The sequence below is a fragment of the Hemiscyllium ocellatum genome, chromosome 8 (genome assembly GCF_020745735.1).
Source record: "Hemiscyllium ocellatum isolate sHemOce1 chromosome 8, sHemOce1.pat.X.cur, whole genome shotgun sequence".
Classification (NCBI taxonomy): domain Eukaryota; kingdom Metazoa; phylum Chordata; class Chondrichthyes; order Orectolobiformes; family Hemiscylliidae; genus Hemiscyllium; species Hemiscyllium ocellatum.
In genome coordinates, this window is record NC_083408.1 from 44,766,051 (window position 1) to 44,788,506 (window position 22,456).

The following is a 22,456-nucleotide window of genomic DNA, read 5'->3' on the forward strand; positions in this document are numbered from 1 at the left end:
GGGTTTCCTCTGGGTGCTCAGGCTTCCTCCCACAGTCCAAAGCTGAGCAGGGTTAGGGGGGTTGGCCATGAGAGAAGTTGCCCATGGAGTTCTGAATTAGCCATGGGAAACGCAGGATTACACGGATAGGATAGGATAGGGTAGGGGACAGGGTTTGGCTGGGTTCCTCTAATGGAGGGGTCAGTGTGGACTTGTTGGGCCGAATGGCCTGTTTCCATGACAGTGGGGATTCCACAGTTGCCGTGGAGACGCGACCGGAAGTGGTGACCTGTGACCCGGAGGGGCTGGGCGGGCCGGAGGCGCGGGTCAGCTGACCGGCCCAGGCTCGGCTGAAGCTGAAGGAGCTGCAGAGTTTGGCCATTCCTCTCTGCCCGGTTTAAACCGGCCGTCCTCAGGTAGTCGGCGGAATATCAGTGTCCTGGGAGCGATATATAAAGTAAGGCTTTTCGGAGAGCAGTGTTTTGAGTGGAACGGAGCTTCTCGAAAGAGGCGCTGGGTGGTGGGCTGAAGGGAAATGTGGAACTGTGTCAGTGCAAAATGGAGCTTCCTACCAGTTCCTGCTGCCCTGGACCCACTCCCCCTTCTATCTGGAAACACAACCTTCCCCCGACTTCTGAACAAAACAACAGAAAAGTGAACAGCATGCGGCATATATCACTGCTCAGTCACAGAAGTGAGTTGTTGCAAAATAAAGATGTGTATGCAACTCCTGGTTCACCTTTGATGCGTCACCCTTGCCAGAAGTTGTTCCCCAATAAAGCTAAATCTTTGCAGCAAATCTGATCCTGTTGTCACTGTTACACTTAGGGATATTAGGGGGAGCTCACAAGAACGTCCGTACTCTCTGCATATTGGCTGTTGGCTTCGCTGTGTAGGGACAACTGATTGTATTCTCTTTATTCATCACCAATGCATTTTTTTTTACACGAATAACTAGAGTGATCCCCGATTCCTCCACATCTAGATAGATAAGAGGCCAATTGTAATGATATGGTATCCCAGTTGAAATTAGACTTCTCACTTTTTTTAAGCAAAACTATGGTCTTTGTTAGCTATCTGACTTAAAATCTTGTGCTGACAGCTAAATGAAGAATCTGTAGTTTTGTGTTGAGATTTCATACTGCATACAGTGCACGGGTGTTATGTGGACAGATCACTGCAGTGACTTTGGTGGCTGTGTCAAATTTAAGTTGATCATTCTGTAAAAATTTCTTTACGTGGTCCTATTGTTCAAGAAACAATTCTCAGAAATTATTGAGAGTATTTGCTGGTGTTTGGCTTATCTGAAAAGGGTGGGAGATTCTGCATTCAGTCATACAATGAGTTTGTGTTAACATTGTGGAAATTGACTGCAGTATTTGCTTTGATTTTTTTAAATCTGTTAAAATTAAATCTGTAGTCTGATATTTTCTGTTGTGATTGAGGCCATTCTTAATGTATATGATGTGATACTGTAGAGCGTTTGACTTTAATACTTTACTGTTAGGGTATGAAATTGTAGAACTAAGTTTAAACAGATGATGTGTGCAAATTTGAGAGAAATGAGCAACACATGGAATGGCAACAGTCTGACATTTGGTTTGATCAATTCAACACAGGACAATCTGTCCTAACATTTGCTTTCCTAATAGTTTGCTTGGAAATAAAGGAATGTTTATGATCTATGGTACATTTTTGTATTTTTAGTACATCATTGTACAATTGTGTGTTGTTATTAAGTGATTCTGAAATGCAATGACAAAAGCAGCGTAATAAAGTGATTCTCATCTATGTTAAGCAAAGAACTGTAATATATTTGAGCTTTGACTTGGACCAACTAGGTTAAATATTAGTTGTAATATGTCTCGAGTTTGATGCAAAGTCTTGAACTTTCAGCCAAATCTTCAATGTTTTTAATCAGAAAAATCCTTAAATAAGCAAAGTTTGTACATAAATTCTGATTGAAGAGAGAGCAACTTGCATATTACTGATCTGTCTGCAAGCCATGCATCATAGAATCAGTATGAAATCAAGACCTGATACATAGAAATGATTTAATTGTTTTGGCAGAAAATTATTTATTTCCTGTTTTAGTTCAGTGCAAACATAAGTGGTTCAATATGAGGATATATATTGATGATACCAACAGTGCGGAACGTTGATATTCTTTTCTGCAATGACAAGTTAGGCAAATTGAGTTTGCAAAAGTGCTGAATCGTCACCTCCTGTCTGTTAAACTCTGAGCCTGTAGTAAATCCAAGTGCAATTCTGAAACTCTGGTACATCTTTTTTCTTCGGTTGTCAGATTTTGAGTTGGTTTATCAACAACAGCAATGACTTGCACTAACATTGCATTCACCTTCAACATAGTAAGTTGTCCTATAATGCTTCATAGATTTTCCAACATTTAGCACTGAACAACACAGGATTCTGAACTGAAAGAGTGAGATTTTAAGGCAGAGGATTTTAAAGGAGAGAGAGGAGGTACAGTAGCTCAGTGGTTAGCACTGCTGCCTCACAGTGCCAGGGAGCCGGGTTCAATTGCACCCATGGCCGACTGTGTGGAGTTTACACAATTTCCCTGTTTCTGCATGGGTTTCCTTCTACAACCCAATGATGAGCAGGCTTGGTGGATTGGCTTATGACAAATTGCCCATAGTCTCCTGGGATGTACGGATTAGCCAAGAAAAAAGCAGGGTGCAGGGATTGTGTGGAATGTTCTTCAGAGGGTTTGTGTTATTAAAGAGTTAATTTGCTCTGCTGACCTGCAAGAAATTGAATGCTCCTGGGGTAGGGTGGTGTGCCTTTATCTTGTAGGTGAAATGTGGGAGATTTACATTGCCATCCCTTACCATTCAGGGATGATTTACCTTTTCATCCACTATTCAGAAATCAATAAGAATATTACGGTTGGAATTTGACTATTCCCCTTATAGTTATATAAATAAAATACAATTCACACCAGATCTGGCCATGTTCTTTGAAATTAGAATCCTGCAGCATGGAAACATACCCTTTGGCCCAAAAAGTCCACACTGACCCTCCGAAGAGTACTCACCCAGACCCAATCCCCTACCCTATTATCCTATATTTAATGCAGCAAACCTACACATCCCCAAACACTGGGCAATATAGCACAGCCAATTCACCTAACCTGCACATCTTTGGACTGTGGGAAGAAACCAATGCAGACACAGGGCAATATGCAAACTCTACATAGACAGTCGCCTGAGGCTGGAATCAAACCCAGGTTCCTGGCGCTGTGAGGCAGCAGTGCTAACCACTGAGCCATTGTGCTGCCCCATTAAGGGATGATTTGTATTACATTGTTTCTGAAGGTGAGGTGGTCACTGCATTGTGTCTTGAGTAGCATGTGACTGTGAGGGGGATGGCTGGCAGTTGTCTTGTGGGCATTACTAACTGTGATGTAAAGACTTTATATTAAGGAAGGACTGTTTCCTTTGTTCAGGGAGAGCTTTTGCCACAACCCTGTGAGGTGAGTTAAAGGTTTCTCCAAAAGCTTGTACTGTAATGTGCTTAATAAATTTAGTTGCTTGTTCACAGAAAGTGGTGTATTGCAGTTGCATCAAATGTGTAAGAACCTCAGGAAAAAGAACTTAACAGGTTAGTATGGACTTGATGGGTCAAATGACCTACTTCCACACTATAGGGGTTCTTAAAAAAAGAATGCTGAGAGGTGGAGAGCTTTAAGGAGACAACTCTACAACTTAGATTCTAGATGGCAAGTAACATGGTTGCCTGTGGTGGAGAAGTAAAACGAAGGATACACAAGAGGTCAGAATTCGAGGAGTGTAGATGCCAGTGAGACCTGTAGGGCAAGTGGAGGCGAAAGAAATAGAAAGTAGAGAGTCTATGAAGGGATTTGAAAGCAAGGGCAAGAGCTTTAAAATTGAAGTGTCACTGATTAGAGCAGAGAGGTGATGCGTGAATATAACTTGGTATGGAGATTGGGACTTGGGATATTTGCTCTGGAATTTTCATCCACTTCAGTTTACAGATGATGGAGTGTAGTAGGAGAGTACAAAATAGTCAACTCTGGAGGTACTAAAACCATGAATGAGAACTTCAGAGCTTATAGTGTAAATATTATTACAATGATGGAAGTAGGTGCTTTTTAAAAATGTACTTTGATTTCGATTCCATTTTCATAAAGCCATTTGAGATACTCATGGTTTATAAGTGCATGGAAAGGTGAATTGTTCCTGTAGCTTGAGCTTATCTTATTGCTCAGTGTTGTGTTTGTGGTGTATGATGCTGGTAGAATACTGAAAAGTAGAATGCGCAGGATAGTCATTTCTTTGAGCCTGACACTAATGCAAAATAATACATTTCTGGTCCAAATTAGTGTTGGTCATTGCTAGGACAGTTGAAAATTCAAACAATGGGTGGTTGAAATGACTGCAAATGCAAATTTTAATTAATTTTAAAATTAATGCTAATGCAATTACATTAAAAATCAGATCTCAAAGCTGTACTTTCTCCTAATTCCATTAATGATGATCAATTTTGGACAAAATAGCTAGTTCCTATTTCAGATTTTGGAAATTTCAGTCCAAAGTTTTCTGGTGAGCACTTGTTACTGCATGCATTTTCACATCAATGACCATTGAGCTTATGATTTATCTACCCTTTCAGGCAGTGGATAGACTATTATGTGTATTGAAATGTGAGCATTTTGGCAATAGCTACTTTTGTATTTAAACAGTAACTTATTACTTTAATATTCCACACTAATGCAAGTGTAACTAAATTTTTAATGGTTTAAAATAATTTCCTTCTTTGCAGGCAATGTATATAAAGTGGTTTATTGGCCTATAATGTAAAATATCTTCACCATGGAAGAATCTTCATCTGGGAGGAACACTGCAAATATCCATCCATTTGGGAAGGAGGAAGATGACTCGTTAGAAAGACTGTTTGTATTCTTTTGTGATCAGTTGCGGCAGGGGAACTGGGCCTTGGCACAAGCATGTATGCCCCAATTAAGGCAATGGCAAGCTGGTGCAGAACAAGTGAAGGAAATCCTTCAGGCAATTGTTGTCTGTCCATATAAGCTAAGGTGAGTACCCTGCAGAAACTTGGAGTTTGCAGCACAGATATAGTTTATTTGGAAAAAGAAGGATCTATGGATAATTGAACCTAAAATTGTTTTGTTAATCATATTTGTTTCTCAATTTTAATGCTATTAGTTAACATTCCGAAGTAATGAGTTCAGGTAATTACTTTCACATTATAGCATTTGTCTTTGCTCATGATTTTTATGTTTTGTAGATACTTTCAGGCAATGTTTGAACTTTTTATACATTAAGCTTAGAATGGAAAATTGAAAAGGATTTATTTTCAGATTTTCAATTAATAACATATGAGACCAGGGCCCTGCCACTATTACATTTGGTGTTTGAAAGACACTGGTGAATAGTGTTTGTGTGACAAATTTGAAAGTAAAATGCAGGTATTTGTGGTAGCATTTATTATTTATACATCTGATCCATTTTAAAAAAGAATATTGTTGTTCACAAACAGAACATATAGTGGACAGCATGTCCCAAAATTCATAGGGAGTTTATTAAAACTGTTTTAAAGCCATTGGTTCCTTTGGCAAAGTGCATTGTTATTTTGTTTAAATAATTGTACTTTTAATATCAGTAATAAATGCCAATATATTAGCAAGTTCTGAAGGCATTGACCAGTAGTTTCTGGATTTCCACAATAACTTTGAAAAATGTTTGCAAATATTGTTAAATCTTACTGTATTGCTAAAATATATGTTAACTGGACAAACATGAGTTGAGGAGAGAAATCCCTTTTTTGTGAGGGATCTTGCTGTGTGTATTCATAGATCCTTGAAAGTGGAGTCGCAGGTAGATAGGATAGTGAAGAAGGCTTCGGTATGCTTTCCTTTATTGGTCAGAGCATTGAGTATAGGAGTTGGAGTAAAAAATGAGGTCTGCAGATGCTGGAGATCACAGCTGAAAATATGTTGCTGGTCAATAGGAGTTGGAGGTCATGTTGTAGCTGTACAGGACATGGGTTAGGCCACTTTTGGGATATTGCATGCAGTTCTGGTCTCCTTCCTGTTGTAAAACTTGAAAGGGTTCAGAAAAGATTTACAAGGATGTTACCAGGATTGGAGGATTTGAGCCATAGGGAGAGAATGAATATGCTGGGGCTGTTTTCCCTGGAGTGTCGGAGGTTGAGGGGTGACCTTATAGAGGTTTATAAAATCATGAGGGGCATAGATAGGATAAGTAGACAAGGTCTTTTCCCTGTGGTGGGGGAGTCCAGAATTAGAGGGCATAGATTTAGGATGAGAGGGGAAAGATATAAAAGGGATCTAAGAGACAACTTTTTTGCACAGAAGATGGTGCTTGTATGGAATGAGCTGCCAGAGGAACTGTTGGAAGTTGGTACAAATATAGCATTTAACAGGCATTTGAATGGGTATATGAATAGGAAAGGTTTGGGGGAATATGGACCAAGTGCTGGCAAACGGGACTAGATTGGGTTGGGATATCTGGTCAGCACGGACGAGTTGGACTGAAGGGTCTGTTTCCGTGCTGTGCATCTCTATGACTCCATGACTCGATAAGGCTGTGGAGCTCTTTATATCTGGGCTGCCTGATAGTTAGAACAATCCAAAATGGATCCCTCTGTCTGATCATTTCTCATAGGCTAAGATTTGTCTCTGTTGTAAATCTTTATCTGTTTTGAAGCAGATTTTGGTATACTGATAACATCTGTGGACTAGTGATCCCGAACACTTGGCTCATGTTCTGAGGACAGGGGTTCGAATCCGACCACGGCATGTGTGAGGTTTGAATTCAGTACAATAATGTAGAAGATAAAGCTAGCATAAATGTGACTGCTTAACTGCTGTTGATCATTGTAAAAACCCAACTTGTTCACTATTGCCCTTTGGGGAAAGATATTTACCATCCATGGCTGACAAGTGACTCCAGATTCAGTTATTGTAAGTCTGGGTAATTAGAGATGGGTAGAAAAGTCTGCTACAGCTAGTGACACACATGCCACGTGCCTAGAAAGAAAATAAACCTTTTTGCCTTCCAGTACGAGTTGTTTGATTCAAGCTGTCTGTGCTGGTCTTTGTGCTCTGCTTGATCCTGCCCTCACCTGATTTCATCTCAAAGCATCAATATATTTTCTGTTCCTTCTTCCTCATCAGTTTATCTTATTTCCACTTAAGTGTAATTCTTTTATTCGGTGCAACCATTTGCAAGTTCTACATTTTCATTACTCATTCAGTAGAAGCAAAGGTATTTGCCTCAACTGTGAAAATACAGTCTAAGTTTTAACACTTGTTTTGTGCAAGTAAATTTCAAGCTTTCTCCTCACTCTTGGATTTAATCTTAAATTGATAATGCTGATCATTGACTCTCCAAGCAGAATTTTATTTATAGAATTCTTACCCAATAGTAAAGTATCCCAAATATCCCTTTATGAATTTAGTTTCCCATTTGGTATAATTCTGGGCATATACATTGTATATTTTCTATGTCCTTTCCATAATGGGTTGCTCAAAATTGTACATGATCCTAATCTTAACTGTTTTGCTTTTGTATTTTCTGGCCTTTTGAAATGTAGTCAGAAGTCTCACGACATCAGGTTATAGTCCACCAGGTTTATTTGAAGTCACAAGCTTTCGGAGTTTGTGATTTCAAATAAACCTGTTGGGCTATAACCTGGTATCATGTGACTTCGGACTTTATCCATCCTAGTCTAACACAGGCACCTCAACATCATGACTACAATCGACACTTTTAAAGTATAGATTTCTGCTCTCCTTTATTTCCGGGCTTTGTGCACTTGAAGTGTCAGTTTCAAGAACTTTATTTTTGAATCCTTATGGTCTCTGTTCATCCACATCCAATGTCTTTCCATTAAGTGTATGTATCTGTTGCTTGAATGAAAGCGGCAGATGCAAGAAATGTAGAACTGAAACAAACCACTGGAAGAACTCAGCATTGACAGAAAAAAAATCGGTAAATTTAAGATTTGGGTGTGTGCCTAAATCCAAAATGTCAACGACCATTTCTTATTTTGTGTTTCTCCTAAAATCTATCACCTCACAGCTTCTAAGTTACATCAGCTGTCTACCCGTTTCTATTACCACTCGGTCACTTTTCGAAATCTTTTACAGCGCTTCATGAATGAACTCTATTACTTTCATAGCCATCACATCTAAAATTTTTTTTGTGTTATTCCTATTAACAACTTCCTTTGCAGTCACACCAAGAACTAAAGTCTGTGCTTTCACTTCCTTCTGACATTGTGGCTTTGGATTCACTGAATTGACATCATTTGTCCATTGGTGTTCCATAGCTGTATTTTGCTTTGTTAGATTGTTGAGAAAGAGCAAACCACATATCTTAATCTACATGCAGGCACATGATCCCAATTCAGTAAGACCTAAACCATCAATCCAAAAAGAACTGAAAGTATGATTAACAGATGCAGGCCTTCCCTCCAGTCATAATGCTTCAACAGCTTTTTGATTACAGATTAGTACATTGGTATCAAGGATTTGGAATTTGGGCTTCTGTCCTGAAGCTTCTGTGTATTAATCTATATGTTTTGTTCTTTCAATGATTTATTTTCTACTTTCCCAAAAATTATTGGTTTCTTGCTCTTGTACATAAATACTGATCAATCTTAGTACTTTCCTCAGGGTGCACATTTGATAGTAGATCTTGATAGACTTTTGGCTCCAAAGATCAACATAACAAAGGGGTAGCCAGGGCACCTCTCTCTTTGTCGGAGACGTGGAACAGTCCATCTTCCGCAGCTACACCGGTACCAATACCCAACTTTTCCTCCGCTACATCGATGACTGTATTGGCACCACCTTGTGCTCCCATGAGGAGATTGAACAGTTCATCAAATTCACTAACATATTCCACCCCGACCTTAAGTTTACCTGGACCATCTCAGACACCTCCCTCCCCGTCCTGGTCCTCTCCACCTCCATTAACAGTGATCGACTCAACACAGACATGTACTACACCGACTCCCACAGCTACCTGGACAACACTACCTCTCACCATGCCTCCTATAAAAATGCTATCCCTTATTCCCAGTTCCTCTGCCTCTGCCACATCTGCTCCAAGGAGGACCAATTCCATCACTGAACATACCAGATGGCCTACTTCTTCAAAGCCTGCAATTCCTCCCCCACCCCCCCCAACCCCAACATGGTTGAAGATGTCCTCCAGCGCATCTCATCAATTTCTGCCCTCGAGCCCCACTCCTCCAACCGCAACAAGGACAGAGAACCCCCCCGGTCTTTACCTTCCACCCCATCAACCTCGGGATACGTTGCATTATCCTCCACCATTTCTGTCACCTAGAAATAAACTCCACCACCAGGGATATATTTCCCTCCCCACCCCTATCTGCTTTCCATAAATACCACTCCCTTGTTAGGTCCACACCCTCCTCTCCCCTCCCAGCAGCTTCCCCCACCACCGCAAGAATGACAAAACCTGCGACCATACCTCACCCCTTACCTCTGTCCAAGGCTGTCCAAAGGAGCCTTCAACATTTGTCAGAGATTTACCTGCACTTCCACGCACATCATTTACTGTATCCATTGCTCTCAATGTGGCCCCCTCTGTACTGGGGGGACAGGACCCCTATTTGTGGATCGTTTCAGAGAACATCTCTGGGGACACACGAAATAAGCCCACTGTCCTGTCGCCGAACACTTTAAATCCTCTTCCTACTCTGCCAAAGTCCTGGGCTTCCTCCTCCGTCAAACCCTTACCAGCCGACGCCTGGAGGAAGAACGCCTCATTTTCTGCCTTGGAATCCTCCAGTCACATGGGATCAATGTGGATTTCACCAATTTCCTCATTTCCCCTCCTTATTCCTTATTCCAGATCCAATCTTCCAATTTGGCACCACTCTTTTGACCTGTCCTACCTGTCCATCTTTCTTTCCATCTATCTGCCCCACCCTCCTCTCCAACCTATCACCTTCGCCCCTAACTTTATCCACCTATCATATTCCCAGCTACCTTCACCCCCAGCCTCAGCCCCCTCTTCTTTATCGGTCAGCCCCTCATTCCTGATGAAGGGCTTATGCTGAAAAAGTTGATTCTCCTGCTCCTCAGATGCTGCCTGACTGCTTTTCCAGTACCACACTTTTTGACCCATAATCCTGTCCTTGGCAGACGTTTATTAATGCACACTTCCCATGGGAGGGAATGTCACTAACCAACTATCAGAATTCTGATTAATGTTTTCTTCCCTAAGCTGGAGGTTCAGAGGCTGATATGATTGGCTAATTTAGCGCAGCCTTGGGTTTTTTGTGATCCATTTAGCTTAACAATCCATTGATTAAACTTCCATAAGAGGAGCTTAAATATATTTTTAATAAGATGTGCAATTTTTTTTTGCTTTTGCATTCTGTACGATGCTAAAATCACTCTAATCTTACTAGTATGAAATGGTTAGGACCTGAATCCTTTTCGTATTTGGAAATTCTCTGGTTTGTTGTATGAAAGTAAAAATAAAGGCTCCCGAAAGTTCGCCTTCAAATCCTATCTACCTTTGACATGGTTATAATGCACCTGAACAGGTCGGTTAAAATATTTACAGACCAGAAAACCCTGTAGAAACAAATATTTACTTGTAGCATAAAACAGGTGCAAAATGTTGTAATATGGGAACAGTGAGTGTTTTTTTCATCCAAATACTGTATCTTCCATGTTTCTGCTCATTGACAGTGTTTCTTGGGTCTCCTCAAGATATTCCTGAACAGTAGATTTCTGAACTGGTGTATTGCAGAACTGATCCAGGAAAAAACAAACAGCTTTCACTGACCATTGACTTTTTAAAATTTTCATCTCTGACTAGTTATTTGTGTGCAGGTGGGAGACGATATCTAGCCCTCATCGACTTGCCTGGCTGTGGCTACTGGAGCTAGAGCGTTGGTGGTCACATGATCAGGTAAATGAACAAAGCACACTCTCATTCTGTAGATAATGTCATTATATTTTCTGTTCATTTCCTCCCATCTGATTCTTTAAATCTGAAATAGCCATTATTTTTTGCACCAGATATCACTTCCGTCAAATGTCAGAAGAGAGATTGAATTCTTTTTGCTTCTGGAACAGCTACAGCCACAGCTCTCACAAGATGTCCTAAAGGTAATGTCTTTATATTTTGATGGCATTATGTTTTATTTTAAGTTGAGTTGTTAATTGAGACAGTTATCAACTATTATGGAATGTGTAATAAATTTAATTCTATATGGTGTTGTGCAATTTTAAAAATTTGATGCAGTGTTATGTTTTATAGTACTTCTCAGTTTATGGATGGTTTGATTAATAATGGCAGAACTGCTTATTCTGTGATACTAATTAATTTCGTTCTGTGTGCAGGAACTAAACAGTATATTTTTTAAATGTCATAATCCTGGTATGGCGATTGAGAAACAAGAGGACTTCAGCACCTATACACTAAGTCCTGAGGCATTTTCTTCTTTGTGGAAACTTTTATCCAGTAACCCTCAACTTGTGAAGGCCTTGGTTTCTTATTTGATGGTTGAAAGCACTGAAAATTCTGCTGTGGAACACAACCATAGGCTACAGAAACTATTCATTGACTTTCTGCAGAATGCTCTATGTACACTAAAGGAAGCACACAAAGGAAATGCCAAAAATGAATCTGTCATGGATGTGTACGAGTCAACAAAAAAACAAATCTATTCAGTTGTTTCTGTGCTTATGTTTGATGCGGAAAGGGAGGCCTATGAAATCCAGCAGTTATGTGAGGAGCTATATGATGCTTGCTGTGCCACAGAATATGGACTGAGTGAGGAGCAATTACTTGGTTTCATGCTTAGAAAATCAAACCAAACTCTGATCAATTTGTACAGTACTGTATCCATCAAGAAGAGTAAAGAGAAGCTGATAGCACAAATCTCATCTGATAGAGGTAATCAGTAATTTCCTTTTCTGATTCCCACTCCCATTCTTGCAGTAGAAAAAGCTGCAGTATTGTATCTGCTATAACGCTGTAGTTCAGTTCATGTGCGATCCCATGTCATAAGAAAATTGTGTAATAGCAGCATCATTAAAACTAATAGAAACAATAGCCCCAGTTTGTCAATCATGTTACAGCGAATTCTCATTAACGAAACAACATGTTAGAGTAGAACGACCTGTATGTGATTTCCTTTTCGATTTTCTTCTCAAGCTAATAATTTACAAATGCTTATTTTCTAGTTATTCCACACTGTACGCTCACCTTAGCTCATTTTGTATTTCTTTCCTGAACTGAGAAACATGCACAGGAATGCAGGTTCTTCTGTAACTTGTACAGGTCACTGTTCTTTGTGATTGAACTGTTAGGTGATTGAAATATGATGAACAAGCCCAATGCTGGCGTTTAACCATATCTACATGCACACTCTTCTGATAGCAGATATTTATTATTAACAGCTACTTCAAACATTGCTCCCTGTTATTACCATTATTAACCAGCCCACAGTGTATTTCCATCATTCATTTGTTCAGTTGCGTGACCCAAACTTGGCGGCCTGAGTCAAAGTCACATATAACCTCAATTTCTCTGTTGTGCTTGTGCTGTATTTCCAACAATGGCTCCAGTAAGTTTAAAACTAAAATAACAATTTGCAGTAGTAATATGGACTATCTTTGAGACAATGAGAACCTCCACACAGTGAGGAAAAATAGATGCTTTTGACACTTGGATTAAAGCTTTAGTTACCAGGATCCTGTTTATTATGGCCTTGAACTATCTGATCATCAGGGATTTTGACCCACTCCATCCATATGCTTCATCGTATATAGGGCTATAGAATATTAACATCTAATGTATAGCATTATGTAAAATATAGCTTGATTCCAGGAACCACTCTAAGGTATTTGAAGAATTGGTTATCCAGGGTCACTATTTGAAAAAAAATTGGTTTAAACATTCTCCCTGCCAGACATATTCTTACTGGGAAGGAGGCTTGTCTGAGGTTGTTGATCATCTGTACCATACCTCATCATTTCTGACACTTCAGATGCTGATGTCAAGGTTATTACCAATATGTAGGTCAAAGTGAGAGCGAGTTGAATTGCATTATTTGACCTTTAAAGTTTGTTTCCATTTTCTTTTTTTTTCAGTTTCTCTTGGATTATCAGAGGCTGAAAAAGTTATGTTAGCATCATTTGCAGATGCTGAGGAACCTCCTTCTTGGAAGGCAGCCTACTTCTACAGCATGAGCACCAATAAGCACTTTGTGGAACAGGTTCTGGTATGTATTGGGACCAAGAGAACAGGATATGTTGATTTTGATTTTTGAATCAAATATTCAATAATAAATCTAGAATCATGTTTAGAGAAATGTCACCATGCACCCTATTGTTGCATGTTTCATGAAGGAGCCTTCTTAAACTCTGCAATCTACAATGTTGTATGTTTGGAACAAGTCCAGAACCCTGATCTTGATGCTGAATTAACAAGCTTAATCAGATGACCACAAGCAATGTTGTAAAGGCAGTGAGCTTGGGAAGGAAATGGTGACTTTAGTTTGATGATTCACAGAATTGTTACGGTACAGAAGGAGGCCCATCACGTCGTCTCAAACTGACTTCTAAGATGGTCCACCATTTTTCCACTTAGCATTTCAGTCTTCTATTACCTGTCTCAGATGTTGGTATCCTTGTTTTTCATTTTATGTGCTTAGGTCATGAAAGTATCTCATGATATGCAAAATGTGAAACAACTACTTGGTGTGGTTGGGTGATAAAGACAAGCTGTGGCCAGAGTGGTGGTGTTCTCTGACACTACAGTAAATTGTGTAGAAAGCCGTGTTTTTGCAGATCAACATTTATCTATAAAATTTCAGTAATATCAGAAGGAATCCTATAACTTTCTATTCTGAATCACTTGTCTTCATTATTAATGATGCATGTACTTTATTTCAAAAACCATAAAAACTTATTTTTAATTCATAAGCAAAGTCTGAAGCGAGCTGATTTTTTTAACTCTCTTATGCAAACCTTAAATCTATTTTGTCATTTATTAAACTGTAAGCTCCGATAGCAATCCTCTGTTATATTTTCAGATTGTATCATTTCCTTGCTTTACATGCAGGTGCTTCCTCAGATTCATGTCAGGGTAGTTACTGTAATATTGAATCATTTATAGCATTTTTATTATATATTTTTAATCGGTCTGTTCAGATGTTTAAGACACATCTCTGACACAGGTAGACCTTGATCCCAGGCATCCTGACTCCAAGGTCTCTTGACACCACCATGTAACTTAAATTGCCTGATGATGGTTTAGTAAATTAACGTCAAAAATGCCCTGATCATATGATACAGTTACCATTGGCTTTTCTGAGTAAAAGTTTATCCAGAGTGCATCCATCATTGAACTTGCATGTAAAATAAGAAAATAATTTGATTAAATCAAGGTGCTTTTTGCCTATTTGTTTATTTACAAATACTTTAATTTTCATGCTATTGTTGTTGACCTGATATATTTGTGGTAAGTGCATGAAGCGAATATTTCTTTTTTCACTTACTCCCTTGAAAGGTACACTGCTATTAATTTTGATATGTGCGCAGTTCTTGCATTATCATCTCGCTGCCCTTCCTTAACGCCAAATGTCTAGTGTAAAGGCTACTATAATTTCTTGGACTGTGTCCTTAAAATGAGAAAATATACTGCTACACATACTGAATAGGTGCTGAATGGGTTCTCATTATTCAAGGCACAGTAGAAGAAGATTTGGTAACTTTTTATAAAAAGGTTACTGAAACTTTAAATGTTGCATCTACAAGGTAGCCTTATTCAAGCAGTGGGGAAAGCATCTGACATACCTTGGCTTCATGGGCATTTGTCCAATGCCAGATGTTTGAACATTTTTTCAACCACAGCCAGTTGTGTATGCTCAAGTGTACTCAGCATAGTTCCTGGGCAAGTGGCTACAACTTTACGTTTGGATAATACAGCAGAAACATGTAGCTTGTAAAGGTGAGTGGAGTACTAAAAGAAACGAGTTACTCTGTCGCAATCTCTGAAAATCCCTTTCTTGAATGGAAAAGGGGGAAAAAAACAACTTTGGATACACTAAGGCAAATCCTCAACTAGGGAATGGAAGATTGAGAATTGCTTTGACTATAACCTCATGTCCTCCTCAAAGAGGCAAAAGGAACTGAAAGGAAACAACTCATCACATGTTGTCTAGAATAGTGCCACAAGTATGCTTCACTGACTTTTACTTTATTCCTTCCTCACCCCATGGTATTTCTATTTTGTCTTGTATCTTTGACTGTTTGTATACAAGTAGGAATCTTTCAAAAGTGGGAGGATTTAAAATATAGAGAGTCGTAAGTTAGTAATTCATGTTTCTTTTCTACAGAGGTTTAAAAACAACAAGCACTAAATACCTGTTTCTGTTATGTTTAGATACCCTGATATGTGTATTCTTTATACTTAGGTTCATCAGCCAGATAAACTGGGGACTTTGAATATTTGAAGTAAATCTTTTTCACATTTGTGATGACTCTGGAAATAGTGGGACTTGATTTCCAGTGCATTACCCCAGTGAGTCTGACTATCTTGGAGAGATAACAGAGCAGCCTGGGATTTTAGTAGATACATCACTTGGTGAACAGTCGTCTTGGCAATCCAATTAAACTTACTTTCTAGATTTAACTTTGGCATTTATGAAAATGAGTGATTGATTTATGATTAATAATGAATGTCTGCTGCAGTGTTCTCATTATTCTTTTTTTTACTTTGTTAGGCTACTGCTTTACAATTAATAAAGCGGGAGGATTACAGCACTTTAAGCAAATTAACGAAGAAAACATTCAAGCCCCTTTCACGACTCATGGTGTTGCTGGGGTGGACTCACTGCCAAAGTCTAGAATCAGCTCAGAATCTACTACGTACGCTCCATCAAAACAAGGTATGGACGCTATTGATGGTGAAAGCTCGTGAAATACTTCAATTAAGCAGTCAATGTGAATGTAACATTATTTGTCACTGGTGATTGCATGAATGATTTTTTAAAAATTACTTTGCGAGTTATAAGTGGTCACTTTAAATGCAAAGCAAAGGTAAGTAAATTAGGGACCTATAAATGGCCCATGCTAAATTCTCAGCAACAATCAACCAACTTTATTTCTTCATCACCTACAATAACAGATCTAGCAAATTATTCACTTGTGTTCTGATGCACTTTGTTTGCTGACTTTAACTTTCAGATTTGGGAGTCTGAAAGTCATAAATAGTGCTACATCTTAGTAGAGACATTTTTAAAAATATTTTGCTGTATGTCGATCATCACAAAAGCAAAGCCAGAAATCAAACATGGAGAAGGGATTACGTGGATGCAATAGTTTTAACATCTATAGTACCTGAGCTCACTCTATTGGCTCCAAAAACAAAATGTTATTTGGGCAATTTCTGTATATTAGTAATATAGATTTGGAGACTAATTTGGTTCTAATTACTAATGTACCATGCTGTATCATGTCCAATGATGGTCCACCAAACTGATTCCTGGTTGGCAGAACAGACATATGACTAAATACTGAATCAATTGGGTTTGTATTCATTGGAATTTTGAAAAATGAGAGGGGAATCTCATAGAAACATATAAAATCCTGATGGGACTGAGCAGGCTAGATGAGGGACAAATGTTCCCAATGTTGGGGAAATCCCGAACGAGGGATCTCAGCCTAAGAATAAAGGGTAAGCCATTCAGATGAGGAAGAATTTCTTCACTCAAAGTTATGAACCTGGGGAATTCTTATCACAGAAAGCTGTTGGGGCCAGTTCGTTAAATACTTTTAAGCGGGTGCTGGAGGTGTGGCCCTTGCAGCTAAAGGGACCAGGAGATATGGTGACTAAGCAAGAGTGGGATGCATGATCAACCATGATGGCTGGAAGGGCCGGATGGCTTACTCGTGCCACTATTTTCTAAGTTTCAATGACTAGTGTTGGAGTTAAACTAAATTTGATCTGATGCATATTGTGCCGAGATTAGGAACCTTTTAGTTTGGCAACAGCGCTTCTATTTCTGATCGATAAAGTCTTGGGCTTTACCTCACTCCAGAAATCTGAAGGGTTCATACTCTAGTGTGGTACTAAGGAAGTGTTTGAGGTGTCATCTTTTGGCTGAGATTTAAAATTGATGGTCTTTCTCTCTCATGGATAGTTGCAAAGGATCCCACAGGCCCTGTTTGATGCTGGGGCCGTTCTTTCAGTGTCCTGGTTAATGTTTCTTCTTCAATCAGTGTCACTTAACAGCCCAGATCATTTAATTTATTTGTGCATTACTGTATATGGGACCTTGCTGTTTGTAAATCAGGTGCTGTTTCCTTGTGTTATAACAGTGACTACACATCATTAGCTGTAATGTGCATTGGGAAGACTTGAGTCATGAAAAGTGAGTTATTTCTTTTTCTTTCCACTGCATCTAGCTCTAGTGGATTTCATCATATTCTTTGAACTGACAAGCAACATAGGAAGTTTAATAACTAAGTTTACTTTGAAAGCTTGGCCAAAAATTTTTTGCAACTTTATTCTCAAAATCTTGACTCCTCTGTGGTTTAAATTATCAAGATGTTGCAGCCCTTGCATTTCCTATAATTTGCTCGCAAGAAGTATTTTAGAACAGCTTTGTAAGTAAGTCACACTGTTAATATTAATTTTGATTTTCCTCTCAGGAACAATGTTGTGATGCGGTGCTCCAAGACTTCTGTGGTGGGTTGTCTTCTCATATTGAGGTTCTTGAGTGGTGTTTGAAATGGAACAGGTAATCGCATTGATGTAATTTTTTTTTCATTTTTGCTTATTGCCATCATTGGCTGTTATAATCTCTAGATTTGCATCATTGAAGTAATTCTTCCCATGTTTCAGGAAAGTGAAAAAAACCAAATATTTACTAACAAGTAAGTTTGATTATGTTTGATTAATAGTTTATGTTGCATTAGTAAGAACAACACTCTCAGTTTTGGTGTCTCAAGATGCCATAGGGAAGGGTAATCAATTAGTATCCAAATGATCAAATGTATATTTGTATTGGAAACTGCAGCTAATAGTATTGTTGATGTGGATGTGGACTTGGATTTTCATAGGTTTACCTACTTCCACCAATAAACTATACTTCCTTGGCATTGTTTTTCTCCTGTGTCCTTTTGGACCCCAGAATTGCAATTGCACGTCTATGTCCATCATATGCTCATTGCTTGATTATGTGGGATATAGGAAATTTATGTTTCTTCTGCAATTCGAAATTCATTATATAAAAAGTAACTGAACTCCATCAGTGTGTAATTGTTTCAGCCAGGAGCTGAGTCAACAAGAATGTGAACTCTGTGGAGGAAATGCTAATTGGTTTGCTAAGGATGTAACAAATAGTAAACCCATTTAGAAGGGCTTCATGATAAGATGCTTTGAAAACAGACAGTTAAACTCAATATGCCTATATAAACATCTGTTTCCCACTTTTACAGAAAGAGGAACAAAACCACAATTAAATGAGTCTTAATAATAAGATGCTGAGAGGAGCAGCACCGATGGAAGGAGTAAATCATGGTTAGGGAAGCAGGCAAAGGGCAAACAGCCCTGAGAATAGGAATGAGCATGTTTTTCACAGACAAGACCGGATAAGACACGAGATAAGCAGGAGGGTCTCAGGGAAGTGGAGGATGTAAACGGGGGGGAAACAATGAAATAAGAAAAAAAACATATAGGAACCAAATTGTATAAATATTGAGTGCTTGTTGAATTAAGTGTGTTTTGTTCCTGCCTTGTGGACATCACACCCACTTGCAAGTGTGAAATAAAGAGCTCTGCTGATTCAGATCTTGTCTCGGACTGAAATTACTGCAGTGTGTGAGCTTTGTTTCTCACAATTACTTTACTGAGGCTCCCAGCACTAGTAGTGGCCCTCAGCATGACAGCTGTGGGTGATTGGAGCAGGAGTAGGATGATTAAAAATGGGCATATTCACGAACATTAGATATCTCAATGTGATTTATAGACAGCAAAGTACTACTGAAGTGTGGCCACTCTTCGTATACAGGAAAGATGGGGGTTAAATATTGGTCAGGACATGTGGAAAACTCCCTGTTCTTCAAAGTAGTAGTTTGTGATCTTTAATAGTCACTCAAGTGGGCAGATGAAGCATCTGTTTTACATCTCACTTGAAAGGTGATGCTTTTGACAGTTTCGTGCTCTGCTGGAGTGTCAGTTTTGATCTTTGTGCTCATGTCCTTGAGTGGAATTTGAATGCAGAGTCTTCTGATTCTGGTCACAGCATTACTAACTAACCTAGGGCTTGCACCAAAGTGCAACAATCTAATTTTAGGGCTCATGTGGCAGAGCTAAAATTAGTCCCATTATCTTGACCAAAGTTATATGTTCTGACTTGTGTTCCTGTCCTTTTTTAAACTAAATCTCATAGGAACAGCATTCCTGAAAAGGATTTCATTCGCCATTTGCACAGTCTGGACTGCCACTCTGCTTTGTATAGTTTGCATCACCTTACAAACCTGCCTGCACTGAAAGTGGACGATGTCATTGACCTCCTTCAGAAACAATCTGCTAATGGAAATGGTGATGACAATTCTTAGTTTCTTTTAGTTGTTTTGAGCTCTTGGAAGACATTTTTATAATACTAATGTAGTAAGCTGTGTTCAATGCAAATCTGAAATTACAGGGATAAAGTGAGAGATTTCTGAAGGTAATATAGTACTCATATTATTTGCATGAACTAATAGCGTATTACCATGTTTTCAGAAAACTGAGTTGAATTTAACATTCAGTACAGGCTAATTTCTCATAACTCGATATGGTCAGCACTTCTATTTTTAAACTTTGTTTTATGCATACTCATTTGCTCAGGAGTAATGTAATATCTCACTGTATTGATTGCTAGGAGGTGTACAAATGTGGCTACATAAACTACTTTATCGTTGTAAAAATATTTTAAAATCAGGAACTCTGGAATTGGAGGTGACAAGTTTCAATCCACCTGATATGGAGCACAAGTACACAGCTCAAAATTGGCAAATATAATTGATGGAGCTGTGACCTTGAGGTATATTATGCACAGGAGCCCATGTCTTCAAGAAATAAGACATGAGCTTTTGGTAGAGAAGTGTGTTAAGTATTTGATTTGAGCATTCTTAATTAGTCAATATGATTGTTTCAAGTTTTCATTAAGTGATATGTGTAGGGCAAATTTGTTTGTTTGCATTAATTGTTTCTATTCTTTAGGTGCAAGATCTCAAAACGTGACTCAGCGTCGAAATGTGACATTGTACCAAGCGTTGTGTGTCCTTAAATATGCCATATATGCAATCTGCATAAATGCACATCAGCCATCTTTGTGTAAGGACTGCCCATATTCGTCATTGGATGCAGCTGTTAAAGATGTTGCGCTTGAAACTGAGCATGCATGTAGTCAAGGTAAACAAAAAGTGCTTTAATAAACAATTATATAGTCTTTGTTATATTATTTATCTTCAGTCTAGATGTTCTACCCTTTCTGCACCCCTGTTAACCTTTTAGTTGAAGCTGCTGTAGTCTGTTGCATCACTCATGCTGTGACCCACAATGAAATTAGTCAACTCAGATGAGAATGAGCTTCAAATGTGGGACCACCACCTGTCTCTGACTGAGTTCTGTAGAACATCTCATAGGAACTATCTGAGCAATCGAGAAAAGCCCAGAATTGGGTGCCTTCTATATTATAAAATGTTTATCAGTATTTGTGAGAAAATACAGTTTTCAGGAAAAATAAATTATCTTATTTACTCAACAGGTTGTTCTTCAGTTTTCAAGTTTTATTTATCCAGGTGTCAGGAGTTTCTACATGTGATCCCTGCTCCTTTGCGATTAGAGGTGTTGGAGAATATCTTCTCTTTATTGTTTTTGTCCTACAATGATCTCTATGGGGATAAAGCAGGACATGAAGGACAATTTTGCCTTGATGAAGAAGGAGACACTGAACAAATACAAGCAGGAGTGGGCTTTGAAACAATTGTAGATAATTTGGAATCCACAATGGAAGTTGTGGATAATATTGTTGTGCATTGTGAGCACTCAAGCACTGGGCTGGATGAAAAGATCACACAGAAGACCGCAAGAGTTCTTCATAATGGTTGCATGCAGAAGCTGAAGGTCACAAACTTTACATACGCACCTGCGGAAAATGATCCAAGAGAACAGCTGGAATATCTGAATCTGAAGCATTTTACAATGAGTGTAAATCGTGGGAATGACTTTTTAGTGAATGCAGTGACGATGAACATATTTCTGGATATGATAAAGGATCATTTGGAGGCACTAAAATGCCAAATTCCTTGGACACCTGGGAATGTACCTAAAGAAGATGTGCAGTTAATGGAGTGCCTGAACTGTTCAATTAGTGCAGAATCTTTTGACAATCGATTAGCACAACTTTCCAGGTATATCTCTGAAGCCCAATGGAGGTACAAAGTAGTGACAAGTAATAAAACAACTGGTAAGACTTTTGTCAACGTTGACCATATTGTAGAAATACCCAAGCTTGGCCTGAACTGAGCAATAGTACTTTGAAAAATTCAAAATTAACTTATGTTTAAAATAAAATTAAGATTTAGATTAATTTTGATAAGTTGTTTGATGTAGAATCTGTGGTGGAACTAAGCAGCAGCAAGGGGCTTTTGATAAATGTCCTTTCTGAGATTGGCGGGAAAGAAACATTAAACCATGGGTGGGTCTAATATACTGGCATGGATTGAGAATTGTCTCAGGAAGGAAGGAACAGAATCAAAGGAATAAATGAATCCTTCTCAAGTTGGTAAGCTGTGACTAATGGAGTGATGCAATGATCAGTACTTGAGGCCAAGCTATTCACAAACTGTATATATGGACTATATATCCAAATGAATATTTTCAAGTTAGAAGATGACCCAAACTAGATGGAAATGTGAGTGATGAGGAGGGCACCAAGAGGCTTGAAAAGGATTTAGGTTACTAGGGTGAGCAAGGACTTAGCAGATGGAATATAATGTCAAAAAAATGTGAAGTTAATCATTTTGATGGGAAAAATATAAATGCAGTGTAGTTTTTTAATGGAAAGACTACGACTACACAGGAACAGACCATTCAACCCTCCAAACCTGTGCTGACACATTTTGCCCTTCCATACTAAAACTGTCTTCACTTAAAGTTCATATCCCTCTATTCCCTTCCTATTCATGTATTTGAGCATGTTCTTCTTGAATGCTGCTATCATGTCTACTTCCACCACCACCTCTGGCACTCACCACCTTTTGAGTGAAAGCTTGCCTTCCACATCTCTTTTAAACTTCCCCTATCCATAACTTGAATCTGTGTCCCCAGTAATTGACCCCTTTGCTCTCGGGAAATAGCCCCATAATTTCCACCCTGTCCATGCCATTCATAAT

At 38.8% G+C, this 22,456-nt stretch overlaps 1 protein-coding gene across 3 annotated transcripts in view; it reads left to right on the plus strand.

The window, feature by feature from the left end:
• The first annotated feature begins 329 nt into the window (after positions 1-329).
• The window catches only part of zfyve26 (zinc finger, FYVE domain containing 26), a 100,500-nt gene continuing 78,373 nt past the window's right edge, over positions 330-22,456 (plus strand). For 2 of the 3 annotated variants that reach the window (XM_060828891.1, XM_060828893.1), the window contains exons 1-11: positions 330-436; positions 4,786-5,059; positions 10,889-10,967; positions 11,078-11,167; positions 11,402-11,957; positions 13,157-13,287; positions 15,793-15,957; positions 17,723-17,811; positions 19,465-19,616; positions 20,280-20,471; positions 20,827-21,528. In XM_060828891.1, coding sequence (XP_060684874.1) covers positions 4,836-5,059; positions 10,889-10,967; positions 11,078-11,167; positions 11,402-11,957; positions 13,157-13,287; positions 15,793-15,957; positions 17,723-17,811; positions 19,465-19,616; positions 20,280-20,471; positions 20,827-21,528 — 2,380 coding nt within the window. In that variant the 5' untranslated portion in view covers positions 330-436; positions 4,786-4,835. The remainder of the gene's footprint in view (positions 437-4,785; positions 5,060-10,888; positions 10,968-11,077; positions 11,168-11,401; positions 11,958-13,156; positions 13,288-15,792; positions 15,958-17,722; positions 17,812-19,464; positions 19,617-20,279; positions 20,472-20,826; positions 21,529-22,456) is intronic. The other variant, XM_060828892.1, reaches the window with a different exon arrangement.